General features: G+C 47.2%; 1 protein-coding gene across 2 annotated transcripts in view; it reads left to right on the top strand.

Moving 5' to 3' along the window:
* Window positions 1-17944, top strand: part of LOC138528930 (interferon-inducible GTPase 5-like) — a 328797-nt gene that overhangs the window by 92767 nt on the left and 218086 nt on the right. Inside the window, exons 1-2 of one of the 2 annotated variants that reach the window (XM_069640805.1) lie at window positions 6873-7005; window positions 7088-7180. In XM_069640805.1, the coding sequence (XP_069496906.1) occupies window positions 7158-7180 (23 nt within the window). In that variant the 5' untranslated portion in view covers window positions 6873-7005; window positions 7088-7157. Of the gene's footprint in view, window positions 1-6872; window positions 7006-7087; window positions 7181-17944 lie in introns of those variants that run through there. The other variant, XM_069640804.1, reaches the window with a different exon arrangement.

Here is a 17944-nt window from a genome sequence, read left to right as displayed (position 1 = left end):
AAAAAGGAGCGCGTTTGGTTGGCAACACCCCCGCCAAAAGAAGATTTGTACGCTGTCTGAGGAGACAGGACAACAGTAGAAGGGAACACTGTTTGAGGGAACAGGCCCAGGTAAACCAGTAAAAGAGAAAAAGCTGTCAGAGGTAACAGGGAATACGAACTTGAAACGCTGTGAAGTAAATCACGTGTGAAACGACAAGAAGTACAGAATTCACCCACTCGCTCTCCACGAAAAGCACGTACAAGGAAATGGTGTTCTACACGTACCTTTTATACAGGCCCACACGTCCAGCGTCACTTACGCGGCGTGTACGCGCTAGGGCCATTTCCACCAATTACACGCTTTGTCACTTCTGCGTGTAGGGCCATTTCCACCAATCACACGCGATGAGACTCTGACGTGCTGTCCAATTACACGCGATGACACTCTGACGTGCAGTCTTTCCACGTGTGCTCTGTCATCACGTGCTGTGTGGGAAACACCCGTGCGGGTCACGTCACAGACGCGCTTACGCGCTGAGGGCCATTGGTCCAATAGAATCGCGTATGCGTGCTGACGCGCTTACGCGCTAAGGGCCTTTCCTCGATTTTCACGCTGACGTGCAGGATTTTCACGTGCCAAATCACTCCGTACCAAGCTGGCCACGCGTAAGCACACGGAAGACCACGCTCCTGCCCAGAAGGCCGAACTACTGCCCCCCAGAGCCCCGAGCACGCTCCCACCTGCCATCTGCTGCTGCCTGACTGCCTGCTGCCCACATGCACTGCCATTTGCTGCCTGCACATCAGCCAGGGGTGCTGTTGCTGTGACCACCCCTGCTGGAACCGAAGACTCCCGACTGGAATTCCATCGCTCCACAGCCCAGCCCCAGGACCCAGTTGCCCACCCACTCCTGCCTCTGGGGTTGTCATGTCGGGGCAAACACCATCTGTGACCACTGACAACCCCCGGCCAGAGAGGCAGAGGGGCACCAGCTTCAGTGCCACCGAAGTTGGTGTCCTGGTGGAGCAAGTCCTGGGGCAGTATGATGCCCTCTTCGGAAGTTCCCGCGCCGACAAGTAAGGACGGACTCGGATCTGGACTGACATCGTGACTGCCATCAACGCGGAGGGGGTGGCAGTCCGGGACTTACAACATGTCAGGAAGCGCTGGGAGGACTTCAGGTCCAGGACCCTGAACAAGGCCCGGCGCCTCTTGAAGGCAGCGGATGCCAAGGGGCGCCGGGGCCACTTGTCGGAAGAACAGATGGGGGTCCTGGAACGCATATCCCCAGCGCTCCACGTCCAGGTCCTAGAGAAGCAGACCCGTCTGGAGTCGAGCGGTGAGTGTACATGCATCCTGATTGTGAGCAGTGCGTGTGGTGATTATTCGGTACTGTGCAGGTTGCACATCTGTTTGTATGGGGTCGAGTATGGGTGGGGGTGTACAGGGCCGTGGGGCTGACACATGCGAGGGCTGTAATGTGTGAGACATGGATGGTGCTTGTGTGTGTAGGCTTGCATGGCAAATGCAGTTGTGCGTGCACACATGTATGGATGAATGTGTATGTAAGTAGACATGTCCGTGATGTCACGCATGTATGTTGTTTTCGGCTGCATGTATGAGCACTGTGTGCATGTGTGTGTATTTGACAAGGGTGCAACAGTGATGCAACATGGATGCATGTGACAGCGGTATGTGGAAGCCTGATTGGCAGATGTGACATGGATGCCCGTCTGAACAGTGCGACACTTGGCAGAGGTGTACACATGCATGCAAGTGTGGTGGTGTGTGTACATGTGTGGTGCACTTCCTGTGTTGCATGTGATGTCTGGCTCCCCTTTGGCTGCTGATGCTGTTGTATGTGTAGGGATGGTGCTGGCAGTTGCGATATGGCTGTGGTATGGCTCATGTGTGCGAGTTGCAATGACATGTGTGTTGGGGATTGTGATGACATGTCTGAGGTTTGCCAATGCCACTCATGTGCAACTGTCATGTGTGTATGTGTCCATTGTACAGTGCCCTGATGCCTGTGTTTTGTTTCTCACTGTCTGCAGCGTCAACTGATTAAGAGGGCGGAGAAGGTGCTGTGGAGCACAGCGGCGGGGATCCGACCGCCAGCCGGAGACGCAAGGCCCGGCTCCCCTCCCGTGTGGTCATCTCGTCGGGGAGTGAGGAGTCCGGTGCCGCGTCCCAGGCCGCAGCTGCCGGGGGGAGGTCCAAGAGGCGGAGGTTGCAGTTGGACTCCTCGGCAGCAGAAGGGGCAGCTGGGACCCCGCAGGGCCCAACAGGGGAAGATGGCACGGAGTCATCCAGGTTGGTGGGGGGTTTGGTGGAGGAGGAGGCCGTGCAAGCACCAGAGACGGGGTCTGGAGGTGGGGATCCCACTGGTGCTAGTGGTGCAGTGCAGGACCAGGGACAGGAGGCAGCACAGGCCGCCGCGGAGGTGCCTGTGTGCAATCCTGTCCCCGATCCTGTCCCTGCATCATCTTGCACCAGCAGGGATGCCTACGTCCAGACCCGTTTTCAGGCAGGGGATGAGCTGACGTCAACTGGCCTTCCTCTGCCTGCGGACGTGGCCATCCAGGTCCGGGTTGAGCCTGTCCTGGCTGGTGTGGCGTTGCGTCAACGGGCCATGCGAGGTGACCTGCAGTCTTTTCATGGAGAGACTGCACGTCATCTCGAATGGCTCGTTGACCACGTCAGCCTGCTGGGACAGGTCACCCAGGCCGGATTCCTCCGTCTGATGGGGCTTGCTCCGACCCCCTCCTCAACTGGACCCCCTACGCGCCAGTCGTCCTCTGTGCCATCTTCCCACCCATCAGTCACCTGGGTGCCCTGTGGAGCTGCCTCTGACGGTGCGGCCAGGCTGGTGGAGGAGGCATCCCTGCCACAGTCGGGAGTCGGAGGTCCAGCAGGGGTGGCCACATCAACAACTGCACCCCAGCCGGCGGAGGATGTGCAGGCAGCAGGAGGCAGTGCACGGGCAGAGGCAGAGCAGCAGCAGCAACATGGTGGGAGACATGAAGGCTCGGGGCTTTCGACATCGGAGGGGCAGGCATCGGCCGGAGGGCAGGGGGACCCAGGACAGAGAGTGTCTTCCGTGTGGCAGCGGTTGGGCCACGCCATAGGTGCGGAGCGGCGGCGGGCGGAAGAGGCGCGGCTCACAATGGTCAGGGCGGAGAACTCCATGCGGAGGGCCCTGAGGCGGGCCGAGTGCCTCGAGGCAATCCGCAGGGGGTTGGAGGAGGACACGGCGTCGTCCCTGCGGACCCTCTGGGCCATGGAACTGGACCGCCTCCGGGACATCGAACAGGAGTTCGATGATGCCCTGGCCTGGGACACCACGGAGTGAGCCGCTGGACTTGCCCGCCGCCTTTGTATATAGTTCTTTAGTTTTAGGTTTCCTTTGTTTCTTATTATGATTTGGAGTCGACGGACACTGCTCCACTTTTTGTATATAGTTGATTTTTAGTTAGGTTTTTTAGTAGGTTTCCTTTGTTCAGTTGGGCTCATGGACCCTTGGTAGTTTTTTACATAGTTCTTTATTGCATAGAGATTTTTTTACATTTGACTTTGGACGACATTTTTTTGGATTCTGATTAGCAGGTTTTTTTTTTAATACGGACATGCAGCTTATATTTTTCTCATTCCCATTGTAGTTTGTTTCCTTTCTTTAGCATTCTTTATTTTTTTCAATACAATTTTGTTTTCATACTTCACTGTGTGGTATCATCTCATTGGTTTCATGCATGTCATGTTGGGTGTTTTCCCATTCAATTGCAACCATTGTGTGTGACGCACATGGGTTCATTAGCTTCATCAACATTGGGGGTGTAACATGTGATTTCCATTTCCATGTGGGTGAATGGGTTACTTGGTAGGGCTTTTTGGCTGTGGAAGCTGACCATTACGCACATGATTGGGGATTGTGAGGACCTGGTGGAGGGTGCCCCTGGTGGCTGGGGGGTGGGGGTGGTGGGAGACATGGGTGGGGGCCTGGTGGAGGGTGCCCCTGCACTGCTGGGGGGTGGGGTGGTGGGAGACATGAGTGGGGGCCTGGTGGAGGGTGCCCCTGGTGGCTGGGGGGTGGGGGGGGTGGGAGACATGGGTGGGGGCCTGGTGGAGCCTGCCCCTGGTGGCAGGGGGGTGGGGGTGGTGGGAGACATGAGTGGGGGCCTGGTGGAGGCTGCCCATGGTGGCAGGGGGGTGGGGGTGGTGGGAGACATGAGTGGGGGCCTGGTGGAGGGTGCCCCTGCACTGCTGGGGGGTGGGGGTGGTGGGAGACATGGGTGGGGGCCTGGTGGAGGCTGCCCCTGCACTGCTGGGGGGTGGGGGTGGTGGGAGACATGAGTGGGGGCCTGGTGGGGGCTGCCCATGGTGGCAGGGGGGTGGGGGTGGTGGGAGACATGGGTGGGGGCCTGGTGGAGGGTGCCCCTGGTGGCTGGGGGGTGGGGGTGGTGGGAGACATGAGTGGGGGCCTGGTGGGGGCTGCCCATGGTGGCAGGGGGGTGGGGGTGGTGGGAGACATGAGTGGGGGCCTGGTGGAGGGTGCCCCTGGGGGGTGGGGGTGGTGGGAGACATGAGTGGTGGCCTGGTGGAGGCTGACCCTGCACTGCTGGGGGGTGGGGGTGGTGGGAGACATGAGTGGGGGCCTGGTGGAGGGTGCCCCACAATGCTGGGGGGTGGGGGTGCAGGGGTACATGAGTTGGACATGGGTGGGGGCCTGCTGGCGGGTGCCCCACAGTGCAGGGGGGTGGGGGTGGTGGTGGGAAACATGAGTTGGACATGAGTGGGGGCCTGCTGGCAGGTGCCCCACAGTGCTGGGGGGTGGGGGTGGGGGGAGACATGCATTGTTGATCAGTAGTGCAAGGTGACATGTGGGTTGGCTGGGGGGCATGCCCATGGTGGATGGGCTGCCTGCGGGACATGAGCAGGGGTGCAGGGTAGTCCCCCGTGGTGTGGGCTGCCTGCAGGGGCCGTCGAGGTTGTGGAGCGTATAGTACTCCCCAGAACCCCTGAAATACACATTCCCTGCTGAAATCGCGTGTGCAACTTCCCGCGCACCCCTGAAATACACGTACCCTGCTCGCACTGAGACAATCGCGTGTGGAACTTCCTGCGCACCCCTGAAATACACGTACCCTGCTCGCACTGGGACAATCGCGTGTGGAACTTCCCGCGCACCCCTGAAATACACGTACCCTGATGAAATCGCGTGTGGAACTTCCCGCGCACCCATGGAATACACGTACCCTGCGCGCACTGGCCCATTCACGTGTGGAACTTCCCGCGCACCCCTGAAATACACGTACCCTGATGGAATCACGTGTGGAACTTCCCGCGCACCCATGGAATACACGTACCCTGCTCGCACTGGCCCATTCGCGTGTGGAACTTCCCGCGCACCCCTGAAATACACGTACCCTGCTGACATCGCGTGTGGAACTTCCCGCGCACCCCTGAAATACACGTACCCTGCTTGCACGGGGCCAGTCGCGTGTGGAACTTCCCGCGCACCCCTGCAATACACGTTCCCCGCTTGGCGTTTGCTGTTTGCCAGCCCGGTGAACTGGTCCAGGGTTAGCGCAGCCCTTTGCGATGATTTAGCGATTTTGATGGCTTTTCCTTGCGCGAGGGCGTTCTTGGGGGCGTTACTGGCGCTGCTGCAGGGTCGCTGCGATTCTCTGCGCCACGGCTGGTTTGGAAGCCTAAAATCCATGAATACGCTGTGCGTGGAAATCGGTTTTAGCGCACTCTGCGCCAGCCGCTTGCGACACTTTTCTGCGAAATTCTATGAATTACCCTCTGAGACTCCAAACGCACAGCGTTCTGGAGACTCGCGGCAGTTGGAGGACGAGAGCTTCCTCAACCTGGGGGGTTTTGAGCCTGCAATCTGCTCGCTCTCTGGCAAGCGCTTTTTTGCCGGATCAGCCACAGCCCCATCTTGTTCCGTCCCAATTCCTTCCCTGCTTACATGACAACAAAATGTAAGTCGATTGCTAGGCAAAACTGAGTCCGAATTGGATTCCAAGGGAATCCGTTGTGCTAAACCAATGGGCATTCCCCAGGAATCCATTTGTTTCACTGGCGTGAAAAATGATGCTTGACAAGACCAAGGAGGAAATCACGACAGAGATCTTCTCTCAGCTCCGTAGCCCTCATCTACCTCCCACCCCACTGCTTAAAAATGGGCTGCGGCCTTAAATGGAGCAGTACAATCAATATGCCTTGCTTATACACTTCCATTTAACACACACCACATTTTAAAATGCGGTTGTATATATCAAATGGATTTGTAGAAGTCCCATGAGAGGAAATGATGGAGAGTATTTTGGGAGACAGTGAATAAAAATAAAAATTACTGTCAATATATTTAGGAACGCTCTTGAGGCTCCACATTTGTAATTCATATTGTAAACACTGGAATCTCTTGAAGTCTTCCAATTTCTGACACCTATTTGTTTGCTTTTTCTGGACTTAAGACAGTGGTCGAAGTGTACGCAAGTTCCCTACTGGCCTGCAACGCTCCCCACAGACACCATCGTCGCGCCCCCTCCCGTGCACAATAAAACCCCCAAAACACCTGTGCCTGCTCTTTAAGGAAACGTCCTGTGCAGTGCACTGAAAATGCAAGTTTCATCTGCTTCCTACACTTTTATTTTAAAATGAAACTGTTCCGGGACGGTTTAAAAAAAAAAATAAAAAAAAATAATAGGAGCGGTAAAACTTAGTATAGAGCACCGCTCCCGCCCACTTCGACCACTCGATTTAGACACCCAAAAATGGGTTAGCATCTGTTTCGAAGTTCCCCCTCCCACACTGCCCACAGAGCACAAGCATATGTGTACAGTGATTAAGCCCAGTGTTTGCCTTTCTGTTTGCTCTGGTGAAGGGCACGCCCATGATTGCTTCTCTGCAGTGACTGAGCCCAGGGCTACGAGTGTGGAATGTTGGTCTATTGTGAGGTGATAGGAGCCAGGCATGCAGATGGAGCAGTATTTTAGCAAAGGTTATAATAGCTAGGTGAATGCACGTAGTTCCCCTTTCATTGATTTCCTGTTTCCTGTGACTTACTGTGTTTTAAGACGTGTGTTTTGGATTTCAGCACAGAGACGCTCTTCGCAAAAATTGAAAGACGAGAGACCGGCCAACAGCCCAATTGGACTATATTCTAGATGGCACAACGACGAGATCACGGGTCAGTAATCAATTTACATAATCATTCCCTGCACTTGCTGCCACTCTCGTGTAATTTTGTAATATGTGCCACAACAGACACATCGTGAGCACTAACCCATTTATTTTCTTAGCCATTTCAGAAAACGTAACCCTTATTCATATTTAAGATCTGTCTGTGCGATCCCCTTGACTTTAGCGAGACCTTTGCTATGAAGGAAAAGACAGATGTTTGGGAGAGACAGGTGAAGGATGAGAAGGGGTGTACATTAGGAAGTAGAGGGTTGAAAGCAGAAGGGAGAAACTATAGAAAAGCAACCGAGTTCATATGGGAATCAGTGATAGAAGCATAACATGAGCAGAGTAGAGTTAAGGATGTTGAGCAGGACAGAATAAAATCTTTTGCTAAGCGGGTTGAAAAAATACCTTAAAGTAAAAAATAAATTACACAAAAATATTGTTTACCCATTTTAGGCCATTTAACATCATCCCTAAAATGTTGTACTACACTGCCGTAAATATATATTTGAATCTGTACCCAAAAGGAAAAGTCAAAAGCAGTCCGGGACAAATTAGTATTATAATCCAATCCAAGAGGTTTGTCCCCAATTCGACCATTCAAAAACCGAATTTTGGTAAAAAGTTATTTAACCCCACAATGAATGATACTGCAGGCTGTAGTGGGCTAGATCAAAGCAAATTAATATGAAATAAGAAGAATATTTAATATACCTATCGTATTTAAGACCAATAATTTGTCCGTAAAATGGGGGTATTCAATTGCCCCTATAGAACATATATACAACAGATTGAAAATAGATTCGAAAAAATGGTTACAAGAAGCTTATTCATTTACAGACAACAAAAAGCAAAATGAAATATACATGAAGAAAACAGGCAACACAATTTTCCACAGAGGTTACATGTATTGAAGGATTACACTTTCAGAATTACTGTCTGGCTACCCCCCTGTTTTGAAAAGGCAAAACAAAAACAAGGAAAAATAGCAAAGAGTTGTTAGGGGGTCCAGATGTAAAAGGCCAATACTAAATCAGTTTGTTTGCGGCCTAAAGACACATCCCAGGATCTGGGATGTCTGTAGGCCGCAAACAAAACTGATTTATTATTGGCCTTTTACATCCAGACCCCCTAACAACTCCCTTATTTGCTAGATCTATATCGATATGGGGGATGATTTTTTCCTTTCTTCATGTTAATTTTATTTTGTTTTATGTTGTCTGTAAATGAATAAGCTTTTTGTAATGTTTTCGAATCTATTTTGAATCTGTTGCATATATGTTCTATAGGGGCAATTGAATACCCCCATCTTATGGATGAATTATTGGTCTTAAATACAACAAAATGGTATATTTAGTATATTAAATATTCTTCTTATCATATTCATTTGATTTGCTCTAGCCCACTACAGCCTGCAGTATCAATCATTGTGGGGTTAAATAACTTTTTACCAAAATTCGGCTTTTGAACCCTGAACCCTTTCATTGTTGCTGGGCCCATTCATGAGTGGACCATGACCACAGTGTCCGAATTGCAGACCCAGGGAGGATATGGGCGCTTGTGCTCATGGATGTCAGCCGGAGGCCCCGTCGCTCTTGCAGCAACTGGGGAGCCTGGCGTGACTCACGGCTGCTTGTACGCACCACACTCTCCTTTCTTCTCCGTGCAGCTGCTCCGAATTGATGACATTTGGCGGTGGCTCCTCGGATAGAACGTAGCCCTAAAGAGATCGTGGCATCTCTTGGCTTCTTTACCGGCATGGGCTGCAAGGATGCCATCCTGCTATCTGTATTGTGGGAGCTGTACGTTTTGATGAATCCGATGGAGTCATCATCATCCTGATTCCTCTGCAGTGACCTCTGTAGTATTCATGGGAGCCAGCAGTAAGTGAAAGAAGGATTTCTTTATTGAACGACCAACAGCCCTGTGCTTCGTCTGACATCCACTCTCCAACCGTCGTCCTGGAACTCTCTCCCGCATTCTCACTATGCACCGCACACCCAATATTCCCCCACTTGCGCACTCACATTCATCAGGAACACTCACACGAGAGCACAGTGTATAAGACACTGCACATCCCCCTCCCGCCAAACTAAAAACAAAAGAATGATAAAACTTACAAAGATAAACCAGAATACAATGCAGGACAATCGTCCTTGCAAGAATGTTCAAAGACACTATAGGGAACCAGCTCTTAAATGTCATCTCATGAAATAGTCTTTTGACCACACCTCTTTCTTCCTCCTTAAACACCCCTTTGATTTGTAGCAAGTATGACCTTGACTTGTAGCATTGTCACCTTCCTCCTTGAATTGGTAATAGTTTCATCCACCATCCTGCTTTCCTCCACTTCGTCTACATCAGACAACTCATTACCAATCCGCTCCACATCGCCAAAACTCGCAATACCCACACTCGCACCTTCCCATCTCCACCTACTCCCCCGATCCATATTCCAAATCGACCCATCCTGCACTCGGACAGCATTGTGGAAGACCTCCTTGACTCTTTGAGGCTTAGAATACTTCGATTCTCCCTTCCTCACCAATCTTCCTTTCTTTATTCTGACCAAATTACCAGGCACCATACATCCCCTCACCATTGCGTTCACTTTTTGCCTTCCTTCCATTCACCCACACAGGATTTAACAGTGTTTGGCTCTCTGCCTCTCATTAGCACAAACAGGGACTTTCCTGAATCAGCTCGAACAGACGTCCTACTACTCCACAACTTTTCTTCAATCGGCCTTTCTACTGACATGTTGTTTCTGACAGCTTGCTCTATAGCCTCAACAATCACCCTATTACATCTTTCGACTAACCCATTAGTTTGTGGGTGATGCTTAGCTGAGAACCTTCACTCAATGCCAAAAGACCTGCATACTTTGCCATCTAATTACTCCTAAACTGCACACCATTATCACTAATGATGGTCTTTGGGTAACCCTGTCTTCTGAACACATGCTCCAAAAACATTGACATCAGACGTTCCTACATTACATACCATTTTAATCTCGGGCCACTTGGAAGCATAATCCACCATGACGATCAAAAATCTATATTCCCTACCCAGTTTGCCATATGGGCCCACAATGTCAATACCAATCTGTTCCCATGGTTCCTCTGGTCTGCGCATAGTCACTGGTTCAAATTTTCTGACTCTAAAACTCTTGTCCGAGCTTTGACAAGGCCAACAGCATCTCAAAAACCTCTCAACTTTTAAGATCTATACCATGCCACCAATATTTAGACCACACATTCTGGTGCCTGTTGAACCTGAGTGTCCATGATGCGCCCTCTCAATCCTTCTCTAAGACTCTGGGGTGGTATCAACTTGTCCCCCCTAACCAATAAATCCTCTTCAATGGAACACTCATCTCAAACTTCCCAAAACTAGAGACCTCCCTCATCCACAAACCTTTATTGGGGCAGCCTATTACTGTATACTCCATGACCTTGCACAACACCCCCTCATTCTGCAACTCCTGAATCCACTTCTCTCTTGGGATCACATCCAGAACAACTGCAAGACCCTCCACTTCCTCAACAAACCCCTCACCTTCCAACTCCAGGGGCAACCTTGAAAGTAAATCAGCCACCTTGTTCCAATTTCCTGCCACATACTTGACCTCAAAATGGTAATCCTGTAGTCTCAGGCTCAACCTGGCAATTGTGGGTGTTGCCTTACACATGCCCCACACTGACTGGACCTCAACGAGAGGCTTTTTATCAGTACAGACTGTAAACTTACTTCCCAACGCATACTTCCTAAAATAACTTACCAGCCAAGCGCAAGCCAAAAGCTCTCTCTCAATTACTGAGTATCTACTCTCTACATCAGTTATTGCCCTGGATGCATGACAGATGATTCTTTCACGTCCGTCCACTATTATCTGTGATAACACTGCCTCCAATCCGATACCACTCGCATCCACAGACAATTTATTTTGCTTCCAATCACAAATCCTCTGAGATTCATGGACTCACACAAACTGTTTTTTATACACCCATTCGATTTCTTGCATTCTGCATCCCATTCGAATTTAATCTCCTCCTTGAGTAATCTTCTCATAGTGTCAAGCTAGCGAAATCCTGCACAAACCTAAAATAAAATTCACACAGTCCTAAAAATGACCTGAGCTTCTCCTTATTCTTGGCATCTGGCGCACTCTCGATGGCTCTCATGACATCAACCTTGGGTTTGGGCACCGTCACCACTGACTACATGGCCCAAATATTCCACTTTGCAGGCTCTTTAAACCTACATTTACTCTCCTCCACTTTCAAGCCCTTCTCACACAATCTACTCAGCACACCCCGCAACCATCCATCGTGCTCACACTCCCCCTTTCCAAACACAATGATGTCATCCTGGTAGACTAAAGTCCCCTTTAGACGCTTCAGCACTATGGTCATAGCCTTTTGAAACACTGCAGCAGCAGATGCCAGTCCAATCAGCATTCTCTTATAGTGGTAAATGCTGAAAGGTGTGATAAAAGCCGTCTGGTTCCTGCAATCTTCTGTGAGGTTGATTTGTTGGTATGCGTTTGACAAATCCAGCGTAGTGAACAGGTCGGCCCCCTCAATGCAATTCAGCATCTCCGATATTATGGACAGCGGACATCTGTCCACCAAAATACTATTAAGTCCCTGAGATCTACGCAGATTCTCAATATTCCATTCTTTTGACTTCCCAACGAAGGGGCTCACTCAATCGGATGACTCAATCTTCTCAATTATCCCTTCATTCTCAAGTCTATTCAATTCTTGCTCCACACTTCCCACTAAGGTGAAAAGAATTGACCTCGCTTTTGTATGCGCAACTGGAATTGCTCCGGTTTCAAATCAATCTTCTGAGCATGGTTATTTAACAGCCCCAACTCCTGATGAAACACATAACCATCATTCTTGTTCAAACCCTTCTTTGTACTTGGGTTGCCGCCCTTCACTAATAGCACAGGCTCATCCTCACAAGGATCCAATCTTATTCTTAACGCAGCCTGACCACTGCAGCCGAGAACATTTACTCCTTTCTTTGCTATTTAAACTTGGATTTAAGCCTGACAACTTTTGAATTGTCCCATATTTTTGATACAACCAAAGATGTGAATTCTTGAACCTTCAAATCCTCCTGGATTCTTGTTGTTGGGTGGATGAACTCTTGCTCTCAATCCTTGATACTTCAGTTTGTCCCATGTTCCAGCAGTAATTATGGTGTATGCCGAGCAGCTATCCACCACAACCGATAACTTTCAATTACTATGTCACTTCTGCAACATTTTAATTCTTCTTTTCCTGGATCATGTACTACTACGAGAAGAAAAAATGTGCCGGGAACCGGCACTGAGAATTACTTACCCCTCACTACAGAGATCCTAAAAGGAAGTTGAAGCACTTATGGTCACACTCACAAATGTCTACATGACAACATTTACACAAAGGTCAGCAGATACAAATGGTCGGACGCCAACGCGTACATGAGAACACATTTTAATTCTATGAAAAGGTAAAAAAGAAGGATCAATTTAATACATCTAGATAATAAAAAGACAAAAAAACAAACAAAATTTCTTTGTATCAATACATAATCAACCAAGTCGAGGTGGGGCAAGGAAAAAGGAAAAAAGAGACTAGGTGGGTAAATAAATACACCCTATAATCCTATATACTAATTTTTAGAAACGCCTAACTTTAGGCGTTTACTGAGATGTGGAAAGTCGACATGTTTCGGCCAAAAGTTGGATTGGACATTTTCTCAGATGTCCATACAAAGGTGGATATTATGGCCATCTTCAGGACGGATCATTTCTTCACAATTGGCCTTGTGAGTGGTGTGATACTGATATCATAAATCTATATATATATATATATATATATATATATGATTACCACATGTAATACAAACATTTCACTTAAATTTACATATACATTCAATTTGTATAAGCAACTAGCTAAAACATATAAATATTCTCATATTAACAAACCATTTTAATATTTAACAGACCTTTGTTTCACTATGGGAGATAATTGTGACATATATTTGTTGTCTACACCAAGTTGTTAAAAAGATCATAAAAGAGAGACATAAATAAGTAACATAACAGTGTGACACATAAAGTGGTTCAACCTCTTTTCATCATAGGATCAGGTGTGAAGAAGACACACAGGGTCAATAAATGACTTGTGGCGGTCAAAACTGGAGGTCTCTGAGCAGCAAGACTGAAGCCAGGTACATCTAGATATTCGTCCAGGAGAGGACAAAGAATCACTCTAAAAGTAAATATAAAGTGACCATATCATTAGTATTGTGCATTATTATGATTGAACTGACTCCGTTACGTGATTTCTGCCACAGAGTTCTGTTGCACTCTAAACTGAGTGTTGTAGAAAGTGGACGGAATGAAATTAATTCAAAGCCCAAACTAATCACTTACATGTTCCATAGTTTTAAAATTAGAAAAAAAGAAAAGGGGTGGTGCTTCGTGGCTACAGGTACTGCTGTGCCGAATATGAATGTAGAGATGGGCGGTCCCGCAGTCTCGAGGTGCTGTACTACTGGCGCCCTCCCTAGATAGGAGAGAGCATCATGTTAGAGGCACTTCTATTTAAGGTGGTTGGAGACATCTGCACATGCTTTATTTGGAAGAACAGTATTATGTATACCTCAAAACAATAAATAGTGTAAAACAACGCGGGACACGCTCGTGGCACGATTTCAAGAATGCCAATGAAGAAGCTTAGTCGCGTCGCTGTTAAATCAATAGAGCAGCAGATTAACGGCATGTCAGTAGCACAGCTCTACAGATAAAGAGGTAGAGCAATTAAAGGATAAACCACGGTAGGCAACTAGAAGCTGTACATCTAAGTCAAGTCACATGTCCCAGCGTGAACGCGAGTATGTGAAATCCTAAAAGTAGTTAGAGAAGGCTTACCGGTATTATCAAAGTGCTGCGCACAGCGTCAGCTCGCATCCCCGACTGCACTCCGACTGAAGGAGAGAGCAGATCGGATGTACCTCACGACGTAAAATGCGTGTTGAAATCACCTGAACAAGCAAAAACGACCTTGTTCTTAAAGAGGTAGTGCACTCGTTTGGCAATGATGTTAAACAAGTACAATGAAAAGCAATGTACAAAACAGAAAAGCACAGGGTGCGTCATGAATAAATGCACGAATAGATGTGTGAAATCCGTCAGGATAGAAAAATGAATGCGGATGTGGGCTCAGAAGGGCCAACTATGCCCCTGGTGAGAAACGCCCTAAATGCAGACGTTTATCATTGTAAGCGTAACCTCTCTCTATGCATATGCACAAAAAAACGAGTGATTAAAGAACAATATAAATGGGAGAGAAAAAAAGATTTGATTCTATCTCTAGAGAATTCCATAGGAAAGAAAAAATCACGAGGTATTGTAAGAGAGAGATAAAGGCTGATGATACTGTATTAAGACACCAAACTATTCCATTCTAGGCAGGAATTCAAACCCTGGTTAACTGTGTTGAGGTTGTAATCCAACCTTTGTTCTGTCATACTAAGAGATAATTCTCTGTTGCCCCCTCTAGGGGGTGATGGAACTTTTTGAATAACAAACCAGTGTAAATCAGTGTATTTGTGGTTTGCAGAGAGGTAGTGAGCTAGGAGGGGTTTGTTATCAGTTTTATTTTTCAAACAAGATCTATGCTTGCATATTCTTAAATGTACCGCTCGGCTGGTTTTGCCTATGTAAAGTAAATTGCATGGGCATTTGATGCCATAGATGAGCCAGTCAGATGCGCAGTTAGAAAAAGTGCGAAGGTTCCAAGTTTTGCCATTGAGCTCAATAGTTTTACAATTGGTGGTCAAAGAACAGACTGAGCAGTGGCCACATTTAAAGTGTCCAACGACCGTTGGAAGATTCCAGAGTGTAATTTGTCTTATGGGGCTAGGTGTATTAGGATACGTATGAACCAGAATATCCCTAACATTATTTTGACGTTTGAAAGCAAACCGAGGTTGGGCCGGACGGAAATCGTCAGAGGATAGAATATGTCACTGTTGTTTAATAGTTCTCCGTAGGGCATTGCTAATAGGACTAAAAGTGCTTACGCACGTAATCCTCTCTTCTATGGTTTTGGGCTCGGGGTGGAGGCATCTAGACCTGTTGGCATATTTGGCTCTTTTGAAGGCTCTGTTGATGCACTTCTTAGGGTACCCACAGGTGGTAAGACGTTGTTTCAAGTCTTTACCTTCTTGCAAGAAATCGCCAAGATCTGAGCAATTTCTTCACAACTTCAAAAATTGTCCAATGGGTAGGTTTTCCTGCAAGCTGAGAGGATGGAAGCTATTATATCTGAGCAGAGTGTTTTTATCCGTAGGTTTGCGGTACAGCCTAGTTTTCAAAAGGCCTTCTTCAGTTTTACAGATGGAAAGGTCTAGGAAGGGGATAGTTACCAGGTCGTATGTCATAGTAAATTTGATATTCTGGTTGTGAATATTCAACCACTCTAGGAAAAAGTGGAGGAGAGTAGGACCCCCTTGCCATACCATAAAGACATCATCTATATAGCGAAGCCATTTAGAGATGTTGTCTTTGAAAGGGTTGGTCGGTAGGTGTTTGTGGGAGAGCTTTCTTCTCCCCAGCACCTTTACCCTTCTGTTTAACATATATATATATATATATATATATATATATATATATATATATATATATATATATATATATATATAATCTAGATTTATGATATCAGTATCAAACCACTCACAAGGCCAATTGTGAAGAAATGATCCGTCCTGAAGATGGCCATAATATCCACCTTTGTATGGACATATGAGAAAATGTCCAATCCAACTTTTGGCCGAAACATGTCGACTTTCCACATCTCAGTAAACGCCTAAAGTTAGGCGTTTCTAAAAATTAGTATATAGGATTATAGGGTGTATTTATTTACCCACCTAGTCTCTTTTTTCCTTTTTCCTTGCCACCCGTCTTGGTTGTTTGTGTTGATACAAAGAAAATGTATTTGCTTTTGTGTCTTTTTATTATCTAGATGTATTAAATTGATCCTTCTTTTTTACCTTTTTATACAATTAAAATTTGTTCTCATGTACGCGTTGGAGTCCGACCATTTGTATCTGCTGATCTTTGTGTAAATGTTGTCATGTTGTGAGTGTGACCATAAGTGCTTCAACTTCCTTTTAGGATCTCTGTAGTGATGGGTAAGTAATTCTCAGTGCCGGTTCCCGGCACATTTTTTCTTCTCATATACACATCCCATTTTGAGAATTGCTCCCCCGTTAACAAAAATTCTGGGATTTGGCCTCTAATTTGTAATTCATGTACTACTACTACACGCTCCTCCTCTGAATCCAAATCATCTTGTACCAATGACACCTTTTTTTTGTTTCTACAGACCATGGTAAAATGTCCCCTCATCATACAAATTGCACATGTCTGGTTAATAGCCGGACAGTTTTTTGAATAGGCATAATGTCCTACTTTGCCACACCTGAAGCATCTATCCTTATCTTTGCCCTCATTCTTGAATCCTGTTCTCATTCTTTTCTTACTATCTCTACGATCTTGATCCCTTGACTTCAGATGTTTTCCACTTGCTTCATCGCCCTCAGCCCAGTGTTCTCCGGACTCTTTCTCCGCTTGGCTCTGATTCCCAGCTTGTGCTTGTAAGACTACCATCTTCTTATCCTTGCTCTCTCTAGCACACAGGTGGGTGCGTTCAACTTTTTTCGCTATCGCCACAGCCACAGTTAGCGAGGGATTACCCACCATCCACAATCAATTTTGAACTAGAGGGTCTTTAGTGTGAATGATGATCTGATCTCTAATAGGGATGTAACGGTATTACGGTATACCATTAAAGATACCGTGAACCACTTAATTGAACTATAATAACCGTCACATTGTTTATACCGGTATACCGTTCATACCGTTAAGTGTGCTTTTCAATCTGATTTGGAAAGGCTGCAGTAAGCAAGTGCTGCGCAGTCTTGGTCTTGCATCGTTGGATGTGCCGTCTGCCAAGTAGTTTCAGTTGGAGCAGTTTTTATTGCCATTCCATAAACCACAAGTGCCTGACACAAAATCAATATGTTAGCAATAGGAAGAATAAATACAGTGCCAAGAAGGAAAAGGGTTTACTTTGGGTTGGTGGCTTTGGGGTTTATATATTTATAATGGATAATGTTTTCTAAACATATGACAATGGGGGATTTCCCTGATTCTATCATTGAATTTACATATAATAAGTCACACTGAAAAGTTTACTCATCTCTGAGGGTATTCCCTGCTGCCATACCAAAGGGTAACATGTCCGTGATTACTGAACACCTTTTGGCCCGCAAGTAAACTAAAGGCTGTAACGTAAAGAGAGAGTGCGTGTGTGTGTGTGTGTATGCGCACAAGCGTATACTACCATCAGGCTCCGATGATCTGTGGCATGCAGGTTATCAAGATGGCGACATGTTCATCTTCACCAGTAGCCAGTGGGGGAGCTAAAAGCCTAAAGGACCACTTAAGAAAAGCTATTCAGTTTGCTTTGCCAGTCGCAGCAGGGCTGCCCCCCCCCTCCTCTCCACATGTGTGTTTGTGCTTGGTGGAAGAACGGGGTGGCATTACATTGGAAAGTATGTTGAAAAGCCCAATTCTGACCCTGGGTGCCTGGTTTTGTTTGTGATGATAAATCTGACAATTTATGACCTTTTAGAAAATATTTGTTAAGATTAGTTAACTCCACCTGCTATACCGCGATAACCATGATATACCGTCATTTGG

This window comes from Ambystoma mexicanum, chromosome 1q (assembly GCF_040938575.1).
Source record: "Ambystoma mexicanum isolate Mex_15411 chromosome 1q, UKY_AmexF1_1, whole genome shotgun sequence".
Lineage (NCBI taxonomy): Eukaryota > Metazoa > Chordata > Amphibia > Caudata > Ambystomatidae > Ambystoma > Ambystoma mexicanum.
This window is presented reverse-complemented; position numbering and strand designations above follow the sequence as displayed.